Genomic DNA, 26,622 nt, shown 5'->3' on the forward strand with positions numbered 1-26,622 from the left:
GTTTTCAGGCTGTTTTGCAGTTCACAATGCTCCACTTGGAGCAAATGCCCATCTTTACTCTTATGTGACAGTCCCTAGATCTGCTGAGAAGATACAGTTTTCCTACTTTATTAGAAGAAAGCGGTGTACAGATCACTTTTAGCCTCCAACTGTTATGCCACACTGAGTAAGCAGTGATATCTAAGGAGTAAATTGTGCTCTGAGAACCTAGCAGTAACTTGAAAATACAGTATTTAATTGGGTTGGCATTTTTTCCTTACAGGCTTTTATGTGCATGTAAGAATTGCAACTGTCATGCATTTGAAAAACCCATTCATGTGTTTACAGTATATTCATCATAATCATATATTTCTAACCTAGTACACAGTGTAAAAATAAAAATACTTAGAAAATAATTATGCTGTTTCACTTCATGAAATTTGCTCTTTTAAAATGAGCATAAAAATGATTAAATTATACTTTCTAACAACTCTATTCAAAGCCAAAAACACCATGGCTTGGAACAAGGTAGTAATTGGAACAGTCTTCAAACTTTAAATCATTAGCTTATACTTCTCCTTGAACTATGGAAAGCTCGTGGCAAGATTCTTCATTTATTCTGTGCATAGGAACGCTTCTAAAAACCAAAAAGGTGAGGAAAAGTTGCTAAGCTTTGTTTTTCAGAATATCAGTTTTAATATCGGAATGTCTTGGAATGCTGTAGTTGATTGATGTTATACAGGGCTTGGCCGGTCTGCATCCAGTGCTGGATCTTGTTGGAGGGATCCTATGTAAGCCATGAAGCTGTTGTTCTGATGGCTCCAGTCGTAGTAGTCTGGAGAGAAACTTAGAAAGAAAACAGAAGAATTAGCGCCTGGCACTAATTAGAACCTGGTTGGTTCTGTAGATACCTGTGGGAAAAATGCAAATCACATAGAGGAGGTTCTCATGCTGAAGTGCAAAAATAAGATATACCCCCAACCAGGGGTTCAGGCAGCCGTTTATTTTTCTGATCTGTTAATTATTTTGGCTCAAGTGTTCTCAACTTATTACGTGTCTCCTGATTCTCCCAGTTCACTAAAGACCCTTTCCTTTCTGACTCATTGTTCCAGAAGGTGTTTGAAAATCTCAGAAATGATGCCTCTCATCCCTGCCGAGTCCTGGCACTGTGAGCCCTGTCAGTGACAGAACTAAACCTCCTGTGTCCATGCCCAAGGGACTGTGATTGGTTAGCAACTCTGGGGTGCTGGCATTTCTCCCATGAGCAGTGTGAGACTATGTATGTGGCTGGCTTGGTTCCCACTGGGGGCTGTGCATGTTACCAGTGTGGCTGGTTCCCTGATGGCTCTGTGTGGGAGGGGAGGGTGCCTCTAGCTCTAGGCTGGATACCAGATTGGCAAACACCACCTCCAGCATCCTCTTGGGTCTAGTTACTAAGTGAAAAACTAATGAATGCAGGGGTAGGATGATTGATAATTGTAAATAGTGAGTATTTAACTTTACTGAACCGTAGTCTGGGCTCAGAGACAGTGACCACACAGTCTCAGCTAAATGAGTGCTAAGAACTAGATCTGGGTATGTAACCTATGATTAACAAGTTAGCTGGCATTTTAAGATGAGTGATTATGCTAATCTATTCCTGGCATAGTGTAGATACAGGAACAGCAAATGCCTGAGCCTCCTTTCAGAACAGGATAGAGTCCTGGAAGTGCCTTTCCTTCTCTGAATTAGGTGCGATCATGGTTGGCATGAGCTGCTCCTTCCTGGATGGGAATCCTTACCTAAAGCTCCCAGTTGCACAAACTGAATTTTTATGTCAGCTCTGGGTGGTGTGGCATTTCAGCAGTTAGGTGGATTTTCCTAAGCTTTCAGCATGTGGGAAAGCAAATGCTCCTTTCATTTCAGGTACCCCTCAAGACGTTTAGCCATGTTACAGGGCAACCTAAGTTGAGAGGCTTCTTACTGCCACCATCACAAGCTGCTGCCTGTGCTGTTGAGCTCTTTCCTGCTCCCCCTGAGCAGGGAAACAGCTGTTTTTCTATGCTGCATTGCTCACACACTTGAATGAGTAAATGGCACTTCTTAAAAGCCACTCCTGGAAGAAACAGAGGGTGAAACATGCAACCCAAAGATCTGACCTGCATTTTTCAAAGCACAGCATGCTCCTGCCATTCTTAAACTATGTAACTGTTTTCATTCTTGTGAATGATCCCTACAGTCACTCAGTGCTACTTTTCCACTACAGCTTCCCCATTTGCTTCCCCTCGCCCTCCCAGGGATTTATGCAACAATCGCAGCTAGACGATTTACATCAGTGTTTTGCAGTGTGTCAGAGTTGTTCCTCCTCCGGTTTCTGTTTCAGGAAGTAAGCAGTTCCCTCTTGTATCTCACCTGCCCTGTGCCCCCTGTGGCGCAATGTTCCACGCTAGATCGTCATCACTGTCATATCTGCGAGGGTTGTCAAAGAAGTAAGATCTGGGACTGAAGCCATGGCTTGGGACCATTCCTGCACTGGCCTGAGGGAAAGGAAACCTCAGTCAGTACTTGCACCAGATGGATAAACTTCTTGGTGCTTGACTTCTAAAAGAAGTCACTGCAGACTTACCTCCTGGTTTCCAAAATAAAGCAGACAATTTAACATTTACTGTACACAATAGAAATAATTTTGCATTCTCTGTATGTCTCTATCAGTATAGTGATAGTCTACTGCTCTCAACAGCTTTTCCTTATCCTCATTTCTTTTTTGACACATGACCCATTTCTGAAACCACCCTCCAGTCTGCGTTTAATCTGTCTGCTGAATTCTGTCCATCCTTTGGCACTTTGTGCTTTTAGCCAGCTGACTTGAAGTGAGCAGTAGGGAAGCAGCTGAGAAGCTGAAGAATATGAAACACCTAAAGAGATTTGATTTTACCTCCCACATTGGTCACACTCTCTCCTGGTGCCTTATGTCCCTTGCCTCAGGGATGGATGATTTGAAGCTTGGCACCCTGCTTGGTGAAACTGTGCTTGAAAAATCCCTTAGGACCTCGCTGAACAATTTCAGTATCTACTCTATAGTGCTGTGAGGGTCAAAACCCAAGGTCAGGTCCTTTAATAAAACAGAGAAAGGGGCGTACATGTAACTCCTTTATTTACAAAGCATTTTCCTTTTATTTCCTTGTCAATCAAAACAAAAGATACACAAGATTCAAAAGGTCAGTTTGATTCTGGAAACAGTGCAGAGGAACATCTAGAACCCAGCTGAGCCTTATCCACTGATCCACTGCTTCCATCCATTGGGGACAGGGTTCCCTGCACCTGTGGATAAGCCAGGAAGATATCTTCTCCCTAGCCTTAGGCAAGAGAGCATTAACCTCCCCCTTTATTTTAGATATTAAATAACTTTGATAGAGATGAAGTAAAGATAGGTACATCTCTGTCGTGAGCCCATTTACAACATTTGTCTGACTGAAGGTAAGGAAAGGCAAAGGGCCACACGCTGCAGTGACCCTGTGTAAGCACCAAAGCTGACAGACAGCTCTTTCTAGGCTATAATCGTCTGTGGAAAGGAGCCTCACATTTGAACAACGCTGAACTCAGGATGCTTCTACTCAAACTTTTTGTTTCTGAAGTCCTGAATGAAACATAAAACCCAAGAACAACTATTTCTCGGGGTTTTTCCTTATTAAAAATAAAGAATATTTTGGATTTTTACTAAATCAAAGTTGTTGTTAAGGTTTTTTTAACTAAAGGAGGGTTTGTTTTAATTCTAACACCATGCTTTCTGACTAAGTATTTTCAATAAGTATTAACTTAACCGTTAACAGCCTCCTGAACGCATTAGCCTAAAGTTCTGCGGCCCTTGGTCTCCCTCTTGTGGCATCCTCGCACTGAAGTTCAGTTTTCCCTTGCTACAGTCTCTTAATTTTTTGTTTCATTCTAATGTTGCTTCTGGTTTTCCTCTTAATATTTGTCATATGCAGAAAAAAAATCTATAGATGACCTAACACATACGACAGATAATGTCTACCCTAAAAAAAGGTACCTATAAAAGAAGTGATATCACTGACTGGCTCTTCTGAACTGTATCTTTATGAAGTTGGAGATTTAAGGCTTTCTGCAAATCACAGTGCAGAAATATAATGTTATATGTGTTACTGCAGTGCTCTTTGACTTGTGAAAATACTGTCTGACTCCATTTGAACTCTTATTTGAGTAGGATTCCAAGTCTTCATATGATCAGCTTTTTGAAAGGAGTGATTAGACTGCATCCCTTATTTTCATACTCTTGTGATCTCCCACACACTATCCAAACTTGTCCACCAGGTCTAGCCTTACTAAACTCAGTTTAAATAAAATGAGATCTCTCTGTGGTCACTTTTTAAAAGAGCAGCACCACTGGCCTGTACTTAAAAACATTTCTTGTCTTGGCAGTTGTCCTGTCCTAAGCAGAAGTGGGGCTGAGGTATTTTTGGTGATGGACACTGGAGTCCCTGGGGTTTCTTAGTGCAATGTCAGGTATCACTTTCTTGTTCAGCTTGGTTTCATCATTGTCTCTGAAATGTTCATATGAGGATAAAAACCATCACCTTGTCCAAAAAGTTATTCTATTATTTGCTTCTCTTACTTATGTGTTTACTATTGACATCTTTTTTTGGGAATAGTAGCTTTGGTTTGGCTTGGCCTACACAAAGAGAGACACTACCTCAGTCATCCTAGCACACGGCTGGTATTCCCCACGTGCCTGTCAGCCAGCATGTCCTATGCTAACCTGGAGACATTGCCTACAGCTATAAAAAGATGCTTGTCCATATATTAACTACGTAGATATTAAGAATACTTACAGGGAACTACGCTTACAACTCACACCTTAATCTCTGCTCTGCTAAAATGGCAGAAAAGTCACCAAGTGCTTGTTATGGCCACTGCTCTTTGACTTAGAAACAATTCCATGGCTGAAATAGTTCCGTCTCTTATTTCACACATACCATTGAACAGTTAGCACACAACGGTTTTCACTGCCATGTGATGAAACATCCCAAGTTTGGATAACAAACTCCTTTTCCACTGACTCCAGTAAAGTGCTGTAGAAACTTTTAAGTTTAGGGAAAGATGTCGCTAAATTTAAGAAGGTTCCTGATTTTTAGGGTAAAATGCCTGAGAAACACCTTGCCTTCCTCCTTGGTAAATCTGATGAGCTTCTTTCATGAGGAGTTAGCATAAAGAAGTGGGAAGTTTGGGTTGCTTTTATTCTGTCAAGGACACTTTGAAAAAGAGAAATCAGAATGTAAATAAACAAAAGCTCCTTCAGAATCCGAGCCCTCCAGACTTATCTGGACATTACACTAACAAATACCCTAACACATTCCACTTACTAGATCTTTTGTAGGGTTTCGGACGCGGAAGAAATACACAACCAAGGAAGTAGGCAAGAGCTCCCAGATGAAAAGGATCACTCCGAATACTATGTAACCTGCATCTCCCAGCTGACATTTCAGGTCTGCCTATTGAAAAGTAAAAGAGAAAAGTGTTTACAAATAAAATTGGTAGCTCATTTAAAGGTCCAGGATGCAACGTGTTTTCTTATGAAGTTCTGTATTTAAGTGGCTGAAATGCTTGACAATATGGCCAGAAATTCCATTCAGTAGAGTCACATTAACCTGGCTAATGATTAAAGGCATACTAGAAAAAGCAATATGCTATCTTGGGTACATGACTTCCCTTTCCTTCTACCTTTCTTCCTCCTCCTATCTTTCCTTCAGCAAAATTGAAGTTTAATACAAGGGTCTTCCCAGTCTAAAAGCCCAGCAAGCAACCATTTGATTAAGTAACCAAATCCAGTAATGAGAAACTAGTTTTCCAGTCCTTTTACAGCTGGGAATAATAGTAAAGGAACAATCAATGTTCAAGGGCATTGCTTTTAAAAATGAAAGGGTTGGCTCTCTTCAAATTGGTGCACACTGTAAGCTTGAATAACCCTGCTGTTACTGTAGCATTACCTTTGATCTTCTCTCTAGATTTCCACCATTCCCTATAGCAACAGAGGGCAAATCCTGTCCTTTCATGTGTTTTGGACAGAAGAGGAAAGCGTGTTTCTGACTGGTGACCTGAGGCTATACCAAAGTACAAACACTGGGCTGTAATTTTAAAAGTTACTTTTGATTCTAGTACCAAATCGAGTACCCGCTCCTGTGTTCCAGACCCTTTACATATAGTTCAAATAATTTACTCCAAAATTCATGCAGCTCTAATGTCACAAGTCAGAACAGACATTCAAAAAATATAGTAGTGGCCCAAGGCCTAAAGCGTTCCATTGAGCTCCCTATGAACAACTTCTGTCTCCACCGGAGAAACAGGACAAGTAGTCTAGCCATAAAGTTCCAACCCCTTTGCTCCAGACTGCAAGAGTCAGCACAAGAATTGTCCCCTGCAAGGGGTCAGCAGGAGCAGCAGCAACACTCCAGGCCTCAAGACGAGGGAAAATGTTTGATTCCAGAGACAAGTCAGAGCCTAGTGCCTTTCTGCCTAAACCTGTGTATTTTAATTACACAGACTGGCAACTCCTAGCTGCCCTCCTCCACACCTCAGCAGGGTTGATTAGAGGTCCCTTGACAGACCCTGCTCAACTAACTCATAATGAGGTCCCCTGGGCAATCCTATCCTACTGTTTACCTACTTCTGAATTACAGTTTTATCTACTGCTTAACAGAAAGTTGTTAATGGCTCCAGGTTTGCTTGGCCACCCTGGCAATACAAGGCCCTTGCACGGCTGGGAACACTGCTTTTTGTCTGCAGGTGCTTGCTGAGAGAGTGGGGAGACATCAAGTGTCTGAGATTTTGAGGCTAAAGAAAAGATACTCATGATTCAGACCCAGCCCTGCCATTTTGCCTAGCCTTGACATAGCTGGAAAAATACTGGGACCTAACTATATGTTTCAAAGCAGAGAAAGAAGCTAGATGCCCAAATTTCATAAAATTCAACAAAAAATCCCCCATTATTTCCTTTAGTGTTTTTGTCACTATTAGTTTTCAATCAAAATTGTTACTTGCAATTAAAGGTTAGGAAGAATCTTAGCCTTATCCTCAAAGTACAGAAATTATCATGCTAATGACAGAATTAAGGTAAATAGCTCCACAGCCTGGATGGCAATGGGAGGTTTTATGATAATTTCAGAACTGAGCATTTCACTGGAATTAAGTACTGTTTTTCTGCTTCTTCAAGCAGAAATAATGGACAAGATACCAATCTTTTTTAATAAAGAGTACTTTTTCTTCGGACAATAAGATCGACGTAAATAAAAAATTGATTAAAAAAATATTTGGCTGGTCATTACTTCTTTCTTTTTTAGCACTGAGTTAGAGTTTTTATTCTCCTTATACCAAAATCACCAGAAATTTGCATTTCTGGAGCAAAACAATCTTAGGGCATTGAATAAAAGAAAAAAAATAATAGAACTTGAATATATTTATTCGTCTTGTCATAGCATTTAAGAAATCAATCATCACATACAGAATGAGATTTTCTCATTAGCAAATATTTTCATACTTGCCTGATCTGATACATTGTACCAATCATAATCAAAAGAGTTGACTTTCTTGGTTTGGGAAAACGATAGGATGAACAAGTTGTAACAGGCTCGTGAGGTATAAAGTAGTATAACTGTCACTCCTATACTTGTCACCTGACAGACAGATGAGCCCTGGAAGAGATTTAAACACAGGTTATTATCCATAAGAGAAGTTGAGAACAACATTGTTTTCCATGGACTTCGAGGGCTGTCACACTGTCTAATGCAACTGACTTTTTCCTCTCCTTGTTTGGTCAGTATATCCTATACTATGTATATTCCTGTATTTTGTCGGTACAGTGGTTTCCAGGCAATTGTAGCAGTTCCAGCCCTTAGCAAAATGGGCTGCAACTAATTCCTACAATTTAGTGAACAAGTGCTATTTTCAGAGCCATGAAAACACATAAGAACCACACTTGGTATCAGGTGGAGTGAGAGAATTCAGCCTTCAGGTCTGCATTAGCTACAGACCATCCTGTATCAAGTGCTGGCTAGCTGACATGATGCAACCTTGCATCTTTTTACAACTACTTGCTGTGTTCCTCTTTCCTAAGTACAGAGTAGGTCATAACAGTCAGCAGTTAAACACAGCACAGACAGGAACAGAACATCCTGCCTTAACTAATGTCAACACAGAGGGGGCAGACAAAGTGGAAGCATGGCCTGTGGGCAATGACCATGGCAGGGCAGTCTCAGTGGCAGCTTGGGCACAAGGGGAGGGATGGGACTACAAGTGTGAAATCACAACAGTTCCTAAGCCCTAGAGAGAAAACTCAACTGAGAAGGGAAAAGAGCCTAATCATCAGTGAGAGGAGTAAGTGAGATAGCTGACCGCTATATCATGTGGAGAGGGTCACTGCCTGGGGCTGAGAAACCAGCACAGCAGTTGTAGAAGGAAGAAAGGCAGGAATCCAGGAGCCATGGCTACAGGAATCTCTATGAGGCTGATCACAGAGCAGGCAGATGTACAAAAATGTGACTGGCTTTGAAAGAAGCTCAATGTTTTTGCAGTTGGCTCTGGAAGAGTGCTTTGCCCAGCCAAAGGAGGGAAGATGGGTTAAAGCTCTGTGTGCTTTTAGAAGCAAGTTCCCTTTGCTTCACTAGCCCTGCCCTCTCCTTCTCCTGGCAAACACCCACACAAGGACAGGCTCCTCTCATTTCTGTGAGAGAGAGAGAGGCCAAGAGACAAGTTGCTCCTCCCACCACAGTATTATTTATACCAGTGCTGGAGACTGGAAAGTCTGCATCCTATTCCCTCTGCTCACACATTCTGCTTCCAGGTTTGCAGCCAAGGAGCAAAGGTCCAAAGTGTTGTAGCAGATAGATCAGACATAGTAGAATAGCTAGTGAAGTATCAGGGAAAGTCACCAAGGCACTATGTCCTGAATTCCTGGCCTTCAGGAGACTACCAGGGCTCCATTGCTGCTCACCCATGCTGCTGGCTATTGCCCCTGCGGCTCTGTCAACCCAGTTCCTCAGTCTGCACTCCCCAATGAGTGTAAGTTGAGTAGCTTGGGGATTAATCAGAAAAGCTTGCATAAAACTAGCTTGCCTATTTTCCCAGCAAAACAGCATTGATTCAGGAAACAGTCAAGCTCAGAAGTATTACAGAATCCCCAGTGCAGTCAATGTCTCTGAATTCCTGCTTACAACATGCTGGAACTATCACCTCTCACCAGGCCACAACCTGCAGCCATGACAGGAGTGAACCAAGAGGCTGCTGCTACACAGCAATTGAAGCCAGATCCATAGTAGGCAGCGGTGAAAGCTGTGACAAAACCAGAAAGCCAGAAATGCCTCAAAGAGGAAATGTTTGCTAGGCACTTCTCTGTTCTCCTTCGACACTAACAAGTCAGTGATGCTGTCATGGAAACGGAGGGTGAGAGAGCAGAGAGAAGCTGCTGACTGGCACATACCATATCCCAGTCAGTGGCATTTACAGACTGGGGATAGCAGAAGTGAAGAGCAGAACGGGGTCAGTATTTCCCTGAATAATTTCCCTACATAGCTGTCATTCTTTAATAGTTAATAGATAGTTATGCTAGAGATTCACCAAACTTCTATCCCACCAAAAACAAAAAAGGGGATAAAAGTGTCCTGGTTTTGCTGCCAGTCAAATATACTTAGTGGACTAGGGAAGGAAGAGCGCAGCAGTGAAAGTAAAGCCAGAGGAATCCTTTTTCAGCCACAGGACCCTGCAGAAAAGAGGGGGAGCCCCAAGCTGGTAGCATGTCCCACAACAGAATGCTTTTGGCCAGCACAGAGCTGGCCCAAGTCAGCACCTAAGGGTAGGGCTGTGCACCTCCTTGGTGCAGTTGTTGCCTTCGCACAGAGAACCAAGATGGTCCCCCATGCCAGGTCACAGAGATGGATGTGGTTTCACATGTGGTCAGATGGTACATGCCAGCAGATGGGAGATGCAAGTAAAAGGCCATCAGCACTGAAGCCCTGATGCCTATCTTCGTGCACCACAAAGCGTGCCTTATCTCCAACATTATTTCTGTTGTATCACTGCAGAGAATGGATTTTTCTTCTTTAGCTAGTTTTTTGGCATAGCAGTAACAGATAAAAGCAGGGTTTTTTTCACTGCCAGTTCGAGCCATCTGTATCCCTAAAGTATGTGCAGTCAAACCCTACTGGAAATCCCAAAGAGGAACTCCCATTTCAGGCCAGCAGAAAGGAGCAAAGCACCCTCTGATTCTCATTTCCACATTCAAACTTTCTTCGCCTGAGTCTTCTATCCTTTCCTGTCTGCAATAATATAAGATTTTGTTTGGGTTTTGTGAAATAGCTTGAAATAAAGAAGATTGGGTTTCCTGTAGGAGGAGGAAATGGAACAAAGTAGTCTACCAAAGCCTCCCTTAGGTTAACACTGCTTTTTTTTACAGAGATTTATATTTCTGTGACTTGCAGGAGCAGAAAAACTCTTCTTACTAGTAAAAATAATCCATTGCCTGTGCCCTTTGGTCAGCAAATGACAGGTTTGAAAGAAACAAAACAAACTAAGCCGTGTTTTTAAATCTTCTATTCAGCTCTGAACTTTCAGTTGTTGTGCAGTACGGCCAGATTTGATTAAACAGGAAATGTACTTATTTCATCGGATTAAGTAAATGGAGAGAGGAATTTTATTATCAGATTTTCTAAATAACAGCTGAAACATTTTTCAAAGGTTCGTTGTGGTAATGGCAATTAGTTAAACTAATAATTTAAGATTTAACTGTCTACTGCAAATGCAAGGACCTTTGAAAGCCCTGTTTCATTATTTATAGATACAAAACATCTTCACTGATTATATAATAAATCCTGCATGCTCATGTGATCCCACCCAGCTCCTTGACCACTTAATGTGTTCAAAGCTGTAAAACTAACATTATTTCTTTAAAGAATGTTCTGTAAAGTAATAGGGGAAACTTTTTACCCCTTCTCCCCAGTTGGCTAAATTATAATGTATTAAGTCTTCTAAAACATATTCTCATTATCTATAGGACAATACAAAAATGTATAAAGGGAAATTCATATTTCTCTGGCTTATCTTCAGCATGCTGCTACCCTAGACAGTTAACTTAATCAATGATTTGACAAGCTGAAGGATCCCAAAGTGTAGGCCACTTCTATTTAGCAATACTGAAATAAACTGATCTTCAGACAGGGATCTGGAGAAAGCAGTATCCACTTGAAAAAGAACTGTGAGATACTCCAGCCAATAAGTTCTACAAACTCTGCCTCAAAAATATTTGGGATTTCTAATGCTAGCCAGAAGCTCCCTTGATACCACTTAGTATTTAATTCATATATTGAACAGGATGGCTGGCCAAGCGAAAGCTGTGAAGTTTAAGGCCTCCAGCTCTCAGGGAATCTAAAGAACTGTGTGGCTTTATATCACACTGTCCTTGTCTCTCAGAAGGTACTTGAAAAGAACTGAAAATGTACCTTACCTTGGACTCCAAGTAAATGTTGGCTAAAGACATCTTGGAGATCTTATACAGGCAGATGGAGAGTGAAACAGCACACAGCACAAACAATGTGTCATTAATTGCCACCCGAACAGAGACAATGACTTTTCTTTCTGAATTCTGTGTCCTCACCAGTACTGCGCATGTTAAATTCACCAAGAGGAAGAGGAGACTTATGAAAAGAGAAGCCAGGTAGAGGGGCAACCTGGGAGAGCGAGGAGAAAACAATTTTAGTGTCGTTGGTCAGCAAGTGTCAGTCATGAGACAAAAGTTGCGCTCTGAGTAATGAAATCTGCATGTGTTGGGCTGCCACAGCTGACAGAGTAACCAGCTGCCTGAGCCCAAATCAAAGTGCTCCAGATTGCTGGAGAGATTAACCTAGCTCATTTCAAACATGTTTTCACAGTTACACAACAAGCTGTAATGAAAAAAAACTAATATCAAGCAGCAAAATGTGAAAGACTGTTTGCAGCAGAAATACAACAGCACTGTTCTTAAAAACTGCTTTAAATACACATGTATACACATGTATACTTCATACACAGCATAAGCCACCTGGATACTCACTGCCAGGAGAAACCTTTCAAAAGGTTTAATTACATGGAATGGACTGGTTTTGACCATGGATTGGATTTACTACATCATTGCTGCCATGAGAAGCATCACTGACTGCTGATGTTTGCCATCAGATTTCATATTAAATTAGGGAAGTGTCTAACAGCAGGAAAAATCTCTGAGTTACTGGTTTCATAGCATCTCTCTCTGTCCTCCCTTTTCCTAAATACTTTGGTCACAGTCAACTTCTTGAAAGAGACATCAATGAATTTACCTATGCATATTGACTCTGGGTTGGCATTTTGCCATCACGACCTAAAGAAAGGTTCATTTCCACAAACACAGAAGCAGAGCTAGAACAGAAACATGACAAACATAAGCCCAGGAGTGGGACTGGTTTTCTCCATCTGGTTTTTTTTCCCATCTACCCAGCATTGATACCTGGCAATAAGAGTATACCACATACTCCAGAAAAGCTGCTTCTAATTCCTCTTTACTCCTACACAGGCTGGGGAGCTTTGCACTTAAGGAAAAAAAAAAAAAAGGCATGTTTCCATCTCAGGTATTTGCTGACTTCATTATCATTGCTGACCAAGGCAATTACTCATAAGGTTCATAATCTGCAGTCACTGAACAAGAGATTTTGGCCACAGTTTTTCATGCCTGCTGGGAACTTGGAATTTGGCTGACAGCAAATATACAGATTGTCCCTGAGGAATCCAGTTCTGATTGTTTAAAAATACTTTATCCAGTGGGCATCTTTTTCTTTCACACATTCATATTCTTTTCATTTATAATCACTAGTGGGGTTCCACAGGGCTCCGTCTTAGGCCCTGTGCTTTTCAACATCTTGATAAATGACTTGGATGCAGGACTGGAGGTGATACTAAGCAAGTTTGCAGATGACACAAAACTCAGAGGGGCTGTTGACTCCCTCAAAGGCAGGGAGGTCCTGCAGAGAGACCTCGAGACTGGGCATCACCAACCATATGAAGTTCAACAAGGGAAAGTGCTGGATTCTGCACCTGGGAAGGGACAACCCTGGACATACAGACAGAGTAGGGAATGAGATGCTGGAAAGCAGTGCCACAGAAAGGGACCTGGGGGTCCTGGTAGATGGCAAGTGGAATATGAGTCAGCAGTGCCCTGGTGTCCAGGGGGGCATCAGGCAAAGCACCACCAGCCAGTCAAGGGAGGGGATTGTCCCACTCTGCTCTGCACTGGGGCAGCCTCACCTTGAATATTTTGTGCAGTTTTGGGCACTGCAATATAAGAAAGATATTAAGCTATTAGAGAGTGCCCAAAGAAGGACAACGAAGATGGTGAAGGGCCTTGGGGGGAAGCCGTATGAGGAGTGGCTGAGGTCACTTGTTCTGTTCAGCCAAAAAGAAGAGGAGACTGAGGGGAGACCTCATTGCAGTCTGCAACTTCCGTGTGAGGGGAAGCAAAGAGGCAGGCACTGATCTCTTCTCTGTGGTGACTTGTGACAGGACCCAAGGGAATGGCCTGAAGTTGTGCCAGGAGAGGTTTAGGTTGGATATGGGCACTGGAACAGGCTCCCCAGAGACGTGGTTACAGCATCAGATTTCAAGAAGCGTTTGGATGATACTCTCAGGAACATGGTGTGACTCAGCGATGGTCCTGTGCAAGGCTAAGGGTTGCACTTGGTGATCCTTTGGATCCCTTCCAACTCAGCATATTCTGTGATTCTGTGATTCTTTTGGTTTAGCATCAATGCAGCTACAAAGCTGAAGCATAGCTGGCTTCTCTTCAGAGTGCAAGAAAGGAGGGTGTATATCTTTGAGACCTTTTAAATGTCTAACAGAGGGAACTGAAAGCCCAAAAGCCACTGCTTGTGAATCAATGCCCTTCTTTATGGTTATATCTGGCAGTGAGCAAGGATGATGTTTTTTCCTTGCCAGGAACGGAAATTCCCTCTCAGGGGAAGACTGTGCTCATTCTTAACTTTCCAGGGCAGGGTTCTGTTTTTAGGATAAGCAGCAGGAGAATGTAGTTTTTCAAACCTCATAGTCTAATGCTGGAAGCATTGCAGTCCTGAAGCTCCTCTCTTACACGGCTTCCTCCGGACAATGTAGTTCCCAGTTGTAATGGTGGTACATTTACAGCTTTTATTAGTGTCTCAAAGTCTTTAAATAGTGGTCAAGTATCTTCCTTTCCCTTTCAAAGGTTATTTAACAGTCTCATCTCTACTCCCCTGGTGGGAATTTGGGCTTATGAGGAAAGGTACACTCTTACATGCTGCCTTGCTTGTGCAACAGCAAGTACATGCTCTCTTTTTGCTCATTGTAGTCAGAAGGACCTCCTGCTGCAGCACAGTCTGCATGCCTGCATGTAGCATCAAGCTGGTTTGCAACTATCAAGGGCTTAGAGGTTTCCAAGCCAGGCTCCTCCTTGACAGAGTTTAGTAAAAAATAAAGCACTGTCATGCTCTCTTGTCCACACACTCCTGTATGTGCCAGGGTGAGCTCTCATGGCCAGTCACTTGTGCAGCTCTTCACATAATGATCTCCCAGCCCCCTTATTAACATGATGTGTCAGGGAAATGGCTGCTTGATTTGACAATAGAAGTATTGTTGCTGAACTTATGAATAAGCACTGATGGAGATGCAGAGTGTCTCAGGGCAGTTTTAGGGTCTCAGCAGCTGCAGATTAAAGGTAGAAAGTATCTTTACAGCTCAACTACAAGGTTACCTACAAGGCATTAAGAAGCATAGGCAGTTTTTTAGAAAACAGAAAAGTGGGACAGGAGAGGTGCTTCCAGATTGCACCAGCAAAAGTGCAAGCGAAAGTTCAAAAGCCTATTGTGCCTAATCACCACTTTGGGAATAGTCCCTTTAAAGGAGCTGTATGTAATCTGGTTTGGCTGGGGAAGGCATGTGCCAGAGTCTTCTCTTCTTTCTATGGCAGGCTGGAGGCATCCATAAGTTTTTCTTTGAGCTTAAAATCAAACCTCAGATAAATGCAGTGAGATTTCCCTTGTTTAACAGGAAAATCTCTTTGCAACTACTGCATTTTGTATGTGGTTTCCTCTAAAACCATGCAGTGTCTGAGGCTTGCACATGCACACATAACACAGCAAACCTCATCCAAATCCAGTGACAGTAAGAAATATCCAAGCCCAGGGAGACATGCAGAGGTACTGTTTAAATATCAAGTTGGGCTGGCACAGGCTTTACCTTGAGCTCTTTTACTAACATCATGAAGGCTGTGATGAGTAAAGTTTGCTTAAAATTCTGGATTCCTGATAGAATTTTACCAATTTTTTTTGTACCTAAAATAATTCTGATTTCTGAGACCTGTGTCAATACACAGACCACAGTCCTACCTTGCAGTTGTCCCATTTGTGTTGCCATTATCTATTGCAAAATGCAAATACCAGGCAATAAAGTCTGATACTTATTAAAGAAAATGGGAGGGGGTGGGGGAAATCAGAGTGTAAATTCAGAAATGAAGAAAAATCAGATTCAGTAAGTACAGACTACAGACCTGTATGTAAGCCTCAGATCTTTCTATGATCCATCACCCATTTCTCCCTCCCAACCTGATCTAATGAAAGATGTCCCTGCCCAAAGGACAGGGGTTGGACTAGATGATCTTTAAAGGTCCCTTCCAACCCAAACCACTCTGTGAGTCAGTCATCTTTCACCAGCCTGTTACAATTAAGGTTCAGGACATCAGCTGTGGGTGTGCACGTCTTACATCACTTCGATTGTCCAGTATAAGATAGGAAGTGAGGTCAATTTTATTTATATGCTCTTTTAGATCTAGATATTAAAACAAAATACAACTGAAAACCTTTACCAACAGAGATGAATAAGAAAGAAAAACTATACCACATCCTAGAATGATCTGTATTAGAAATACAGTGGGCAAGAGTCAGGGTGGACATGGAGCTATTGTGGGGAGGGTAGGCTGTGCATGAGTAATTCCAGTCACAATAAGTATTTAGGAATGAAAACACTCCAAGAGCTACATGCAGGGTGCTAATGTAGTCACTTCATAGGCATTGACTAAATATCACAAGCTCTCTTTGCCTCAAGAAAGACATTTTCAAGCAGCTTTCAGAAATAAAACCTTGACACAAGTATTGGTAATGGATGAGGTTCAAAGCTTCTAGCTCTCACCTCTAAAGCCATCCAGGAACACGTCCACACAGTCCTATACCACCCTGACCTGCAGCCCAGGTTTTGTGCAAAGCGATGCTCTGTTTCTCTTGCCTGTGTGCACCATCAGGGGCTGGCACACTTGCCCTGGGAGCTGGCTGGGACCTGTTCAGTGAGTACTGTGCTTGTCACCCAGCCCATATTCCTGGATTTCCTGCCCATAGAAACCAGAGTGCAAAGGGGGGTTCAAAGATGTGGTTCAGCCTAAAGTACACACTCCTGAGGCAGCCATCACACCCTGCATGTCCCATGCCCTCACCAGACCAAGCACAGCCCACTCCAAGCCTGCTCTCACTTGTACTGCCGTTATACCAGACATGGTTCCTGAAGTACTTGCTCCATACGATTGCTCCTCCAGCTGTACCAAAACCAATTGGATGACAAACTTTCTAGGGCAAGGACAACGTTAATATTTGTCCTGTTGATACAGTACTTATGTTCTCCTAACAGTCAGCAAGTAACAAGTCAGATTTCAGTTTCAAATTCTTCTGTTTTCCTATCCTGAATACATATTGTAAATTCTTCCTTTAGAATGGTGACAACCTCTCTCCATCCCCTCTGCCTAAACAACATTGCCCAACTGAGGTTTTTAGTCATTGCCACAATAAACTTTAATTTACTGAGCTCTTCCTTAGCTTTCTGGACATTTGGTGTACTTTCAAGTACTTTCTGGGAGTTCCTCCTGCTCAACAAGATGTCAAACAAATCTCCCCACCTAAATGCAAAGCTACCATAAACTCAACTATATGAAGTCAGGGGAGGTTATCTGTAAGCTCCCAAACACACCATCAATTTGAATTCATTCTCTCTACCTCTTTCCCTTCACAATCCTTCTATCATCTTCCCAAAACTTCTAAGTCTCTTATTACCACTGACCTTATGTGTTAAAACATACCCACTCCTACTCATTCCTGTCAAAGAAATACATCACGCTGCTTCTTTTACCAAAGCCCTGGATCTGAATTTACCTGGCAATACAAATGTTAAGAACCTGTAAACAAATCCCCAGGGTGGGTGTTTTCCACTTGCATTTGAAATATTTGCCTTTGAAATACGTGACTATCTAAAACAGTCCTTGTGTTGGGAAAGGACACAGTCTTCCAAATGTCACGGGGAGAAGTTGACCTCAGAACCACCATTGTAAAACATGAGTATAGAAATATGAATAGCTCAGACATGAGCGTCACAAATTAGAAAAGTTGTATCATTTCTCAAAGAGCTTGGCTACTCTTCTATATCACATTAAATGTTTACAGAGTTTTTACCTGTATTTCAGTAGCTCTGGGGAATATTTTGACTTCGCTTTGAAAATCACCTGCAAAACAAAAAAATATTGCATCAAACATAGCATATATGTCAGTAGAGAAAGATACTGTGATCCACAGAAATCGTGTCTCACAGGTCACAAGAAATGTAATGACAGGTTTCATTACACAACAGATTTGCATGGATTGCTTGCCCATGGCAGGCAAGCTTTAAGTAAAGTATTAAAACCATTCAGCAAGTGTTCATGATGTACTTGTGCACAAATAATCTACACTATTATTTTCACTTATTCTGTCTTAGGAATAAGGTCCTTTATACCAGTATTCACAAGAGGACCAATGCCAGTAAAATTATAGAGGCAAATTATTATAGGCTCTTACATAACCTAGCAGTCCATGTCTCTCACATAGACCAACTCATACCAGGTCCGATGCTCTGTTTCCATGTAGAGCCCAACACAGTACCCTGGCCTTAAATTAGATATATACATTTGTATCTATCTCGATTGCCAAAAAGATGCCACTGAGAGCCAAACTCATTATTTCACTCCAAGGTATTATTTGGTTTCTGCTGACTGCCTCTTCACTATAGCGCTTTTACAGAGATAGACTAGGCCCAGCAGTTAGCCTGATGTAACAGAAAAGACAAAATACTGACATGTTTTCTGTAGCTAGGTAATATCAGCCACAGGTGTTTAACCATCATCACAAATTAGACAAAAATATACTACCATATTTTATATCTTGTTTATTAAAAAATTACAGGAAAGCATCATCACTTTTTTTACAAGCTAACATGGTTTCCAAACAAACTCAGCTTACAAATGTTCATTTAAAACAACACCAAAGCACACTGACTGCTAGTATTACAAAACCCCCATGCTGTATGACTTATTCTGTGTTGTTTCCTAATCATTTTCTCCTCAAATTATCCTGCCTTATCCATTTAACCTGGTTTTGCATGCCCTTTAGTAACATTTGCATAATATTTGCTATGATTATGATGCTTTCCCAAGGAAACAGGATTTACACGATCACAATGTATGTGTAGGCATGTGTCTGCCTGTCAATCTGTTTATCTGTCCTTTACTAATCTTAAAATACTCTTGTCAGAGAATTGATGGAAAAATACTTGAAGTATCAAAGGCATGATCCTTTATCACCCTCCTAAAAATTAGTCACTCTAAAGAAAGAAGAAACTCTATAAATGCTTCTGATTTATGATCTCAGTGAGGAGAGCCCTGCATAATGGTTCTACACACCACCCAGTATGAGTCCACATAGTAAAATATTGTAAGAAATGCTCCAGTTATGGAAACAAAGTCAATCATGAGACATAGATCTGGAGAAAATCAGGCTCCACTTGTTCCAGTGCTCCTGGAACAACTTGTCATTTAACTTCTATTCACCATAAACAGCTGCCTTGACACGGAAATTTTTTTGTGACGCATCAGCCTGCTTAGCACTAGCTGAAGCAGCAAAGAACACTAAGCTTTTTAGCAGGCTGAGAAGAAAATTGAAAACTTGGGGGGAAAAAATCTCTAAAAATATTCTGCAACCATTGATACTGTTTTCAAATAGATCTGGCAGTATCCCTTATGGAAGATTTTTGTGATTCATTCTCCAAATTCCCGGGTCATGAAATCTCACAGGAGTTCAGGAAGTTGTATGTAAGTTCAGGAAGCCTTGTGAACATTCTGCATTTTTGCTGTGCATAAAGAGTAGCTGTCACTTTTAGAGAAGACATGGGGTTCAAAACACTTTCCACTTACTTTTTGAACAAGACTTAATGCCTACCCTGCTTATTCTGGAAGAGACTGTGAGCAAGCAGGAGGGAACAGATCCCTGACCTCAATGAAACTAAACAAGTAAAACTTGTCTCTAGGCCCATTCCACAATCCTCACCTGTTGTGAGTAGCACTTACTCACATATGTTGTACCGTTAATTTTGACAGCTTTCAGGAGTTGCACTGAACAGAAGAGTTCAGTGCCCCTGCAAAGAACCGCAAAAGACAAGCAATTTCCAGTGGGCAATGATTTGTTCTGAGTTCAAAAAACACAGAAAATTTCAAATTCCTAAATACCATCTCCTGTAGTTCCCCAAAAATGATCCACTCATCCCTACAATGTCACAGAGCAGTCCTATCACATAAACCAATCCAAGACTACACTTCCCAGCAAAATCTCCATGGATAACTTAGCTAAAACGAAATACTACGACCCTGCTGCAGATCCAGCAGGATCTCCAGATTCAAGATCACCAAAACAGCTGATACTGTGATTCTATATTTGGTGGACCTGTCAACCATAAATGTTCTGAATTTTATCAGAGCAAAATGACCATTAAGAAAGAAAATAAACACTGTACCAAAAATGAATGTTGTATAGAATGAAAGCTACAATATGGACAGTTCTGACCAATTCACTGCTAGGCAGAAACACAGGCAGCCAACTTCTGCCACCTTTGCTTAAACACTGATGGGGCCTTAGTTCATGAGCAGCCTTGCTAGAAGCAATGTGATTGTCAAAAATTAAAGGGCCGTTCAGTGGGAGTAAGGATGTCAGAAGCTGATCTCAATATACCTTACATGCGTAGGTGCAGCTTTTTGCTTTTAACAGGCATTTAGCTCAAGAGACTGGTTGCTCAATGGCCCCTCCTCACAGCAGTGTTGAGAAAGCTTCTAGTCAATATCTGAGTCATATAAGCAAGTCTTCCAGCAAACCAGAGCAAACCAGACTATTCCTAAGAATAGAATAAACAGCAAGCAGAAGGCAGGCTCTTCTAAAGCAATCTTTCAGAGAGCCCGAAGATGAACAGTAACATGGAAAACTCAGTGAAAATCCTTGCTAATTTTCTAATGTCTAAAGGGTTACTTTTTCTTCTTAAAAGTATTTCCCCCTTTGCTTGTTTTTTGAAGGGGAAATATCCTGTTTTGACTCCTTGTTTCTGCCAAAGGATTGGAAACCTCAAACGAGATTCTCACACTCCCTCCTCCACTCCCCTGAGGTATATGTCTGGCATAGAAAACTGCAGCAGTTCAAAAGGAGTCCAAAAAGCCTTCATACAGCCAGGGAAAATTCCCATTGCAGGAACTGATGTAAACAGCTGACCTCAAAGGCATTTTGCCAGGCCCCAGCAGTGGGGATGGCATGGGAGCCCATCAGCAGCTCGATTGCAGAGATCTGCAGAGCTGCTGGGCAGAAGAATAAGCGGACAGGGTCAGGTTGTTTTAGCTGATGGGGTATCAGCTACGGTTATGAACGTCAATCAGGAGCCACTTTGGCCCTACAAGTATCAATGAAACTGGTGTCAAAGCCAAGTCAGATATTCCCAAAAGAAAAAGAAAATCTCCCTGAAGAAATTTTAGGTCCATGCTCTGATTTAGTGGAAGTGACAATGGCACAAACCTCTACAGTACCTCCAGTACGAGCTGATCAAGTCACACTCACAGGAACCACAGCTCAGCTTACCAAAAAGCCTCAGGTATGTGACAAGCACTTGCATATGTCTCAAGCTGGCCCTCTGCACAGGAATGAAGTTCAGCTTTATTCACCAGTTCTCATTTCAAAAACCCTATAAGAAGCATAGCATGTACTTTTCCTTCCCAGTTACTTTCAACATGGTTCCTCTCTTCCTCTTTCATGGGCCATGCAGACTTCTCTTTGAACCTTGAAAATCTGCTACAACCTCATGCAGGCCCAGAGCCCCTCATCAACAACACATGTACCTTTCTCCTGCTGTGTATCTTCCAGGCCAAGGCCCACCTTCCCCTTTCTCTCTTTCTCCCATATTCATTCTTTCATTTGGTTCAGATTTCCCAAAATAGGCAAGTTTTCTCTCTGCTCTCTAAACTCTGCACAGTTTGTAAGGCCTACAGACAGAGGCAACATGACTCACTACCACATTCGCTCTTCCGTAAGTTGGTAAAAATAGTCCTAAAAGGACAGGGATGATTGTGGGGCTGACAGCCACAGTAAATTTTCATGTATAGCTTTCCTATCAAATTATTTTCCAAGTCAAATGATCTCATTCTTCATGTCAGATGCTGACAGCCAGCCAGTCTGCAGTTGCAATTTGTCTTCTGTAGATACAATAATAAGGACAACATTTTAAAGCAAATATATTTGCTGATGCTTTACCATGCGTAGTTAGACTCCTGTGTAGTTCTATGTACATCTAAAGCATGCTTTAAATTAATAATAAGCTTTATAATACACGGTTTACTCATTTCTACTAAAAAAAATAAATATTTCTCTAAATAAAAAGACCTCTCTGTTCTCTCACTGGTGAGAACTTTTGAAATGCTATCCTCAGTAATTAGAGTATGAGAAGTTCCCTTAATTTTCCTCCCAGAGCTAACATGTACCCCAGTTCCACTGAGATACATGTAAACTCTCCGAAAGCCTTGTGCTGTTTCTACCCCACCCTGCCAGGCAGTTTTGGCATGGCCAGCTCCCCTCTGAACTGTCTTATTCTGTACAATTTATCTTGATTTGAAAGTCCCTGATTTTATCAGCTCTGCCTGGAAGGCAGGGTAAGCTTCTCAATGTGGATGCCAGAGAAAAGGGAAGGTGGTTAGGGAGGAGGAAGGAGGGGTAAAATCTGCCTACCAACCCTTCTCCACCCATACAGTCTCTCACCTCTTTAGCTCAGCACTACTTTCTCTAGGTCCTGGAGAAGTTCCCAACCTAATGATAAAATCTACAGTCCAGCAAACTGTTTGCTGTGCCTGGCCACAACAGAGGTCTGGGATTTTCAGTGTCCTCTATAGCTCACGGTCTTTGGCCGTGACCTTGTTCTTTGAGTCTGTAACCCCCCATCCTAGCCTCCCTCCTGCTTCATTTGTATTCTGTTCCCCAGGGAAATGCGAAGTCTGAGCAAACAGGACAAAGTGAAGCAAGTCCTTCTGCCCACCGCTCACATGCACCAAAAAAAGCAACTAATTTTGTTTCCCAGAGCCTCTTTACTCTTTTGCCCACAGCACTAACTGTAAAGTCTGAGGACTAAACTCTGTCTCCTCTTGTCAGGGGCAGGGAAGATAAACGAAAGAGTCCTAGGATCCTTATTGTCTTTTCCACTTTAAAATGAAAAATATGTTATCAAGCAGCAAAATAAACCCATGGAAGCTGCACGTGTAAGGCAAATATATCTATGGGATTTTTGGTCTCTCTAGGTGGAAATTCACACTTCAACTCCTTATCTGATGGATCAGGATCACGGAGCTGCTGTGGCTTGATACAGTGCAGTCACTTGCTGTTGTCGTGCTATTGTTTTACAGAAGTGCCACCAGATCTCACCTTCAGTTGAGATTTACTTTAATGATTTTCAAGTAGACAGAGGGTCTACCCCCTTGAGAAGATAGGTCACATTATTATTTTTTCTTTAGAAGAGAATGAATACAGACACAGGATTAATAGATTCTAATATATTCAGTTATTTCGTTAGAAATCACATTAATTTTCTCCAGTATGGGATTTCTGAGAGGAACTAATATTATATCTGCAGCACCTTTTCTATTCTGCTTTAAGCAGGGCATTAAAACTGTAGCAAAAGACCCTGAACTTGGCTCTTAATCCAAAGGTCCCTTGTTCTGGGTTAAATCTATTTTGATTCTAACTTCCCTTTTGCCCACAGGTCCCCTGCTTTAGCAACCTGCCTCAACACATTGCAGCTTCTTCTGCTGCAATTGCTGATGCTCAAGTCTGGGAACAAAACTCCACTGTGCTGATGTCATCAGGGCTTATTTGTCTTGCTACACATAAAACACAGTTAAAATTTCCCTATTGCTTTGGAATACCTATTAAAAAAGAGAATAGTTGTGGCTAACTTTCTGTCAAGTTCAAAGGTGCTTATTATTCTGAAAAATACCCTCAGGCACTTGCCAAATGAGGGTTTTTGTTTGGCCAGGAGGATTTGCAGTATTTTTTAATAACTTTGTTCCTTCTCACATCTATGTTTGAAAGTTTCCCTAGCAGTGCCACATATAGAAATGGTGGGTGCTGTACAGTAGATAATAAATACCTGCAAATTCCAGAGACCCATGGGGTGTCTTCCAGTCCTCTATCCCTATCCTATACACAGTTCACTTCTTTCCCTATAGTTAAGCACCAGTGAAATAGCAAGGTTTTCATGCAAGGAGACACAGCTGCAGACCCTTCTTGCCTGCCTTCTAGAGACTGAAAGGACAAAAGTTGTTTCTGAACAGGTCTGTGAAGTTATAAGCCATTACTGAAAACAAAATTTACTCTCCCCACCCCTTTCACACTAGTTCTTGCTTGCCTACTGTGGAAAGCTAGATGCACATTAAATACAAGATGCTGAATTTCAAGCCAAACCACCTTTTAATGGTTAGAAGTAAAGAATTAATAGCAGTGAATTAAAAATATGTGCACTTATTCTGTGTCATATTATATTTTTACAACGACTGTACTTGTATTTCTTAAAGCTTTGTTTCATCTGGGGAGATATTTGAGATGAGATTTCACTGACAGCAAGCAGCTCTAGAGTAAACAATACTAATCTTATACCTATCTATACTAGCCCACAGTATTTAAAGATTATGATGCACATCACAAACTCTGAATGTGTCTTGCAAATATTGTTTCAAAAGACTCACAACAGCCTTCAAAATAGGTAACTATTACACTCTTTTGCAGAGGGGCTTAGAAGAAGATCATGAGGACTCAGGCTGACAAAGCAGGAATTGTCTCAAAGGCAGAACATTTGCCTAAGCATTTTTTCTGTTTCCAACCACCGGCTTGTGCTTCCTGAATACTATCAGACAGCAATGCTAAAAATAAGTTGAAAGAACATATGTGTGCATTCTGTGTGCTCTCTTTTTAGATCTTCCTCAGACGAAATGAATGTTACCCACAACACGAAGCCTCCTGAGTGCTGACACTCTAATGAGAGACTGCTGTGTCTCTCTGTGCTCACACCGGTCTCGGCTTCTCTTGGCCAAGAGCCAGAATGCTGCATTCTGCCTGCAGACTTCCATGGCAGCCCTTCAAGTGTGTCTGAGGGAAGGATCTGATTTAAGGCTACGACTTAATCCCAGCACTACGATGGAGATGGACTGTGTGATGATGGACGTTTGGCCCTGGGAAACTGTGCAGTTATCAAATAACTCTCACAATAGCTATGGGATAAAGCAAAGGTCACCACATGCCTGCGTTGGATTTGAGTAGCATGTAGATGAAAGGTTTCTGTAATCCCTTAATGTATCTCAAGTCTCAGGGAGTGGAACAGGGTGAGTTAACAGGTGTTTCAGACACTGAATCCAGAACACTAAACCTAAGCTCAAAACTGTGTATGTGGTTCTAAGCATTTAATACCCTCTACAACTCAAGTGATCTTCTTACAGCTGTCATGCTTACATTGTTGCTTTTTCGGGTCTGGGATGGCAGGTCTTACAAGCAGCTCATCTCTCCAGACAGGCTGTTCAGAATTGATCGGCCTGTCATCACCACAGAGCACTGTTAAACACCATGGGGACTAAAGAAGCATCCAGACCTAGGTACCAAGCTGGTTCCAAGTGGGGCACACAGCAACTCCCAGAGCATCCTGAGCACTGCCTGGTGTGCTCCAGGGCTGGCTGATGCTCTCCCGACCAACTGCTCCTGCACTGAGAAAGTGGACTTTGACAAAGGTCATCTGGGTGCAGGCTTGGCATCCTGCTCCAGGCACTATAGTGGGATTGAGGAGATAGAGAACCCAGTCTCTGCCCTCCTGCAAGCTTCCTGTGCGATCTTAGGCAAGCTCAGCAGGCTTTCTTTGCCTCAGCATGTCAATATCCCACCCTGCAGCCCAGTGCAAGATATCCAAATTCACCATAAATATTTCCAAGCAATTCTAACTGCAGCAACCTGGAGCACTGTGCAGCCTAATTCATCTGGCTCCTTAGCTGTCAGTGGCACAGATAAACTCTCAGGAGCTATTTCTGAAATGATGATACTATATCCCTTTACCCCACTGTACAGTTAATTTACCTTTATATCAGAGAGTCCTTGAAATAGAGGGTGTATCTCCGTACAGCACTTAGCACTTAGTGGGGTCCAGATTCAAATCTGTTTATAATACTGATAATTACAGAAATTTGAGTCTGCAGTAAGACTTGATCAACAGTTTTAATTGTGCTACACATAGAAATCTCACTCAGAAACCTGCTAGCTAACTTAACTAAAACTAGGATGTGGAGGGGGGTTGCTGGCAAAATTAGAAATTACAATTCTGACTGCACACAGACATCAAGTCTGGTAAGTCAGCAGGTTTATAAAGTCTAATGATAACAACAACAAAAATAAAGCATAATAATAGAACGGCATTTTGGGTGTCCAGCTTTCAAGCTCTCCTATACATTTTTTCCTAAACCTTTAAATTAAATGACACCCATTATATAGACAGTAGATATATTAATTGCCGTTCCTGCAATGATCACTTCAGGCTTCAGTTTCATTGTAACATTGATCACTTGCAAATAGATCAAAAGTTAAAATAAACTACTAAACAACTGAAATGTGCTTTTTGCATTGCCAAGGTAGATTTGTAAATTACATTTTTCTCATGATTCTTACAAAATACTGCTTTACCATTCTGTCAGATTTAATCAATCAAATATCTATTGCTTACCTGTGTGAAGTAAAGATTCATCAGGGTCAGGGTGAAAAACTGGAGGCAGACTGGGAAGCAATAGAGAAGCCAGAAGATGAAGGGGCTGAGAGAATTTGCTGTAACAAAGTCTTTGAAGTAAAATGAAAAGAGCACTGTCCTAAGAGAGGCCCAAAACAAGCACAGAAACAGAAAGACAGTTTGGTAACTGAACCTCTTGTGCCTGTAGTGAAGGACCAGCCAGAGCTGAACGTAGATGAACACAAAAAGCAGTGAATAAAAAACAGTATATACAATGGTCAGGCCCAGCTTCACATACGGAGGGACAGCTGGCGTCAGGGTCGGCGGAAGGGTGTCATTTTTCAGTGGGTCCCACTCTGGGGCCTCCATTTGATATCAGGAATCGTCAGAATTATTTATTAAGTTTGGCTGCCGCTGTTGCCTCCTCCTCCTTCTCCTTTCATCTTCCTACAGCATAGGAATCAAGAAAATGAAAGAAAACAAGCTGCACTTCCTCTTTGGCAGCTC

At 41.8% G+C, this 26,622-nt stretch overlaps 1 protein-coding gene across 2 annotated transcripts; it reads right to left on the bottom strand.

Annotated features, from left to right (window-relative positions):
- Positions 1 to 92: 92 nt before the first annotated feature.
- On the bottom strand, positions 93 to 26,622 carry GPR137B (G protein-coupled receptor 137B). 2 transcript variants are annotated; one of them, XM_027750455.2, is made up of 7 exons: positions 26,116 to 26,622; positions 17,487 to 17,536; positions 11,465 to 11,687; positions 7,512 to 7,661; positions 5,337 to 5,465; positions 2,371 to 2,495; positions 93 to 814 (listed from the first exon to the last, which is right to left on the bottom strand). In XM_027750455.2, exons 1-7 carry the CDS (start codon positions 26,482 to 26,484, stop codon positions 646 to 648), a joined length of 1,215 nt encoding a protein of 404 aa, XP_027606256.1. In that variant the 5' UTR covers positions 26,485 to 26,622; the 3' UTR covers positions 93 to 645. The 2 variants fall into 2 exon arrangements, with proteins under 2 accessions (XP_027606256.1, XP_027606258.1); XM_027750457.2 differs by having other exon boundaries at positions 93 to 825.

Source organism: Pipra filicauda, unplaced genomic scaffold, assembly GCF_003945595.2.
Source record: "Pipra filicauda isolate LSUMZ 115617 unplaced genomic scaffold, ASM394559v2 scaffold154_size2910363_pilon, whole genome shotgun sequence".
NCBI classification, from domain to species: domain Eukaryota; kingdom Metazoa; phylum Chordata; class Aves; order Passeriformes; family Pipridae; genus Pipra; species Pipra filicauda.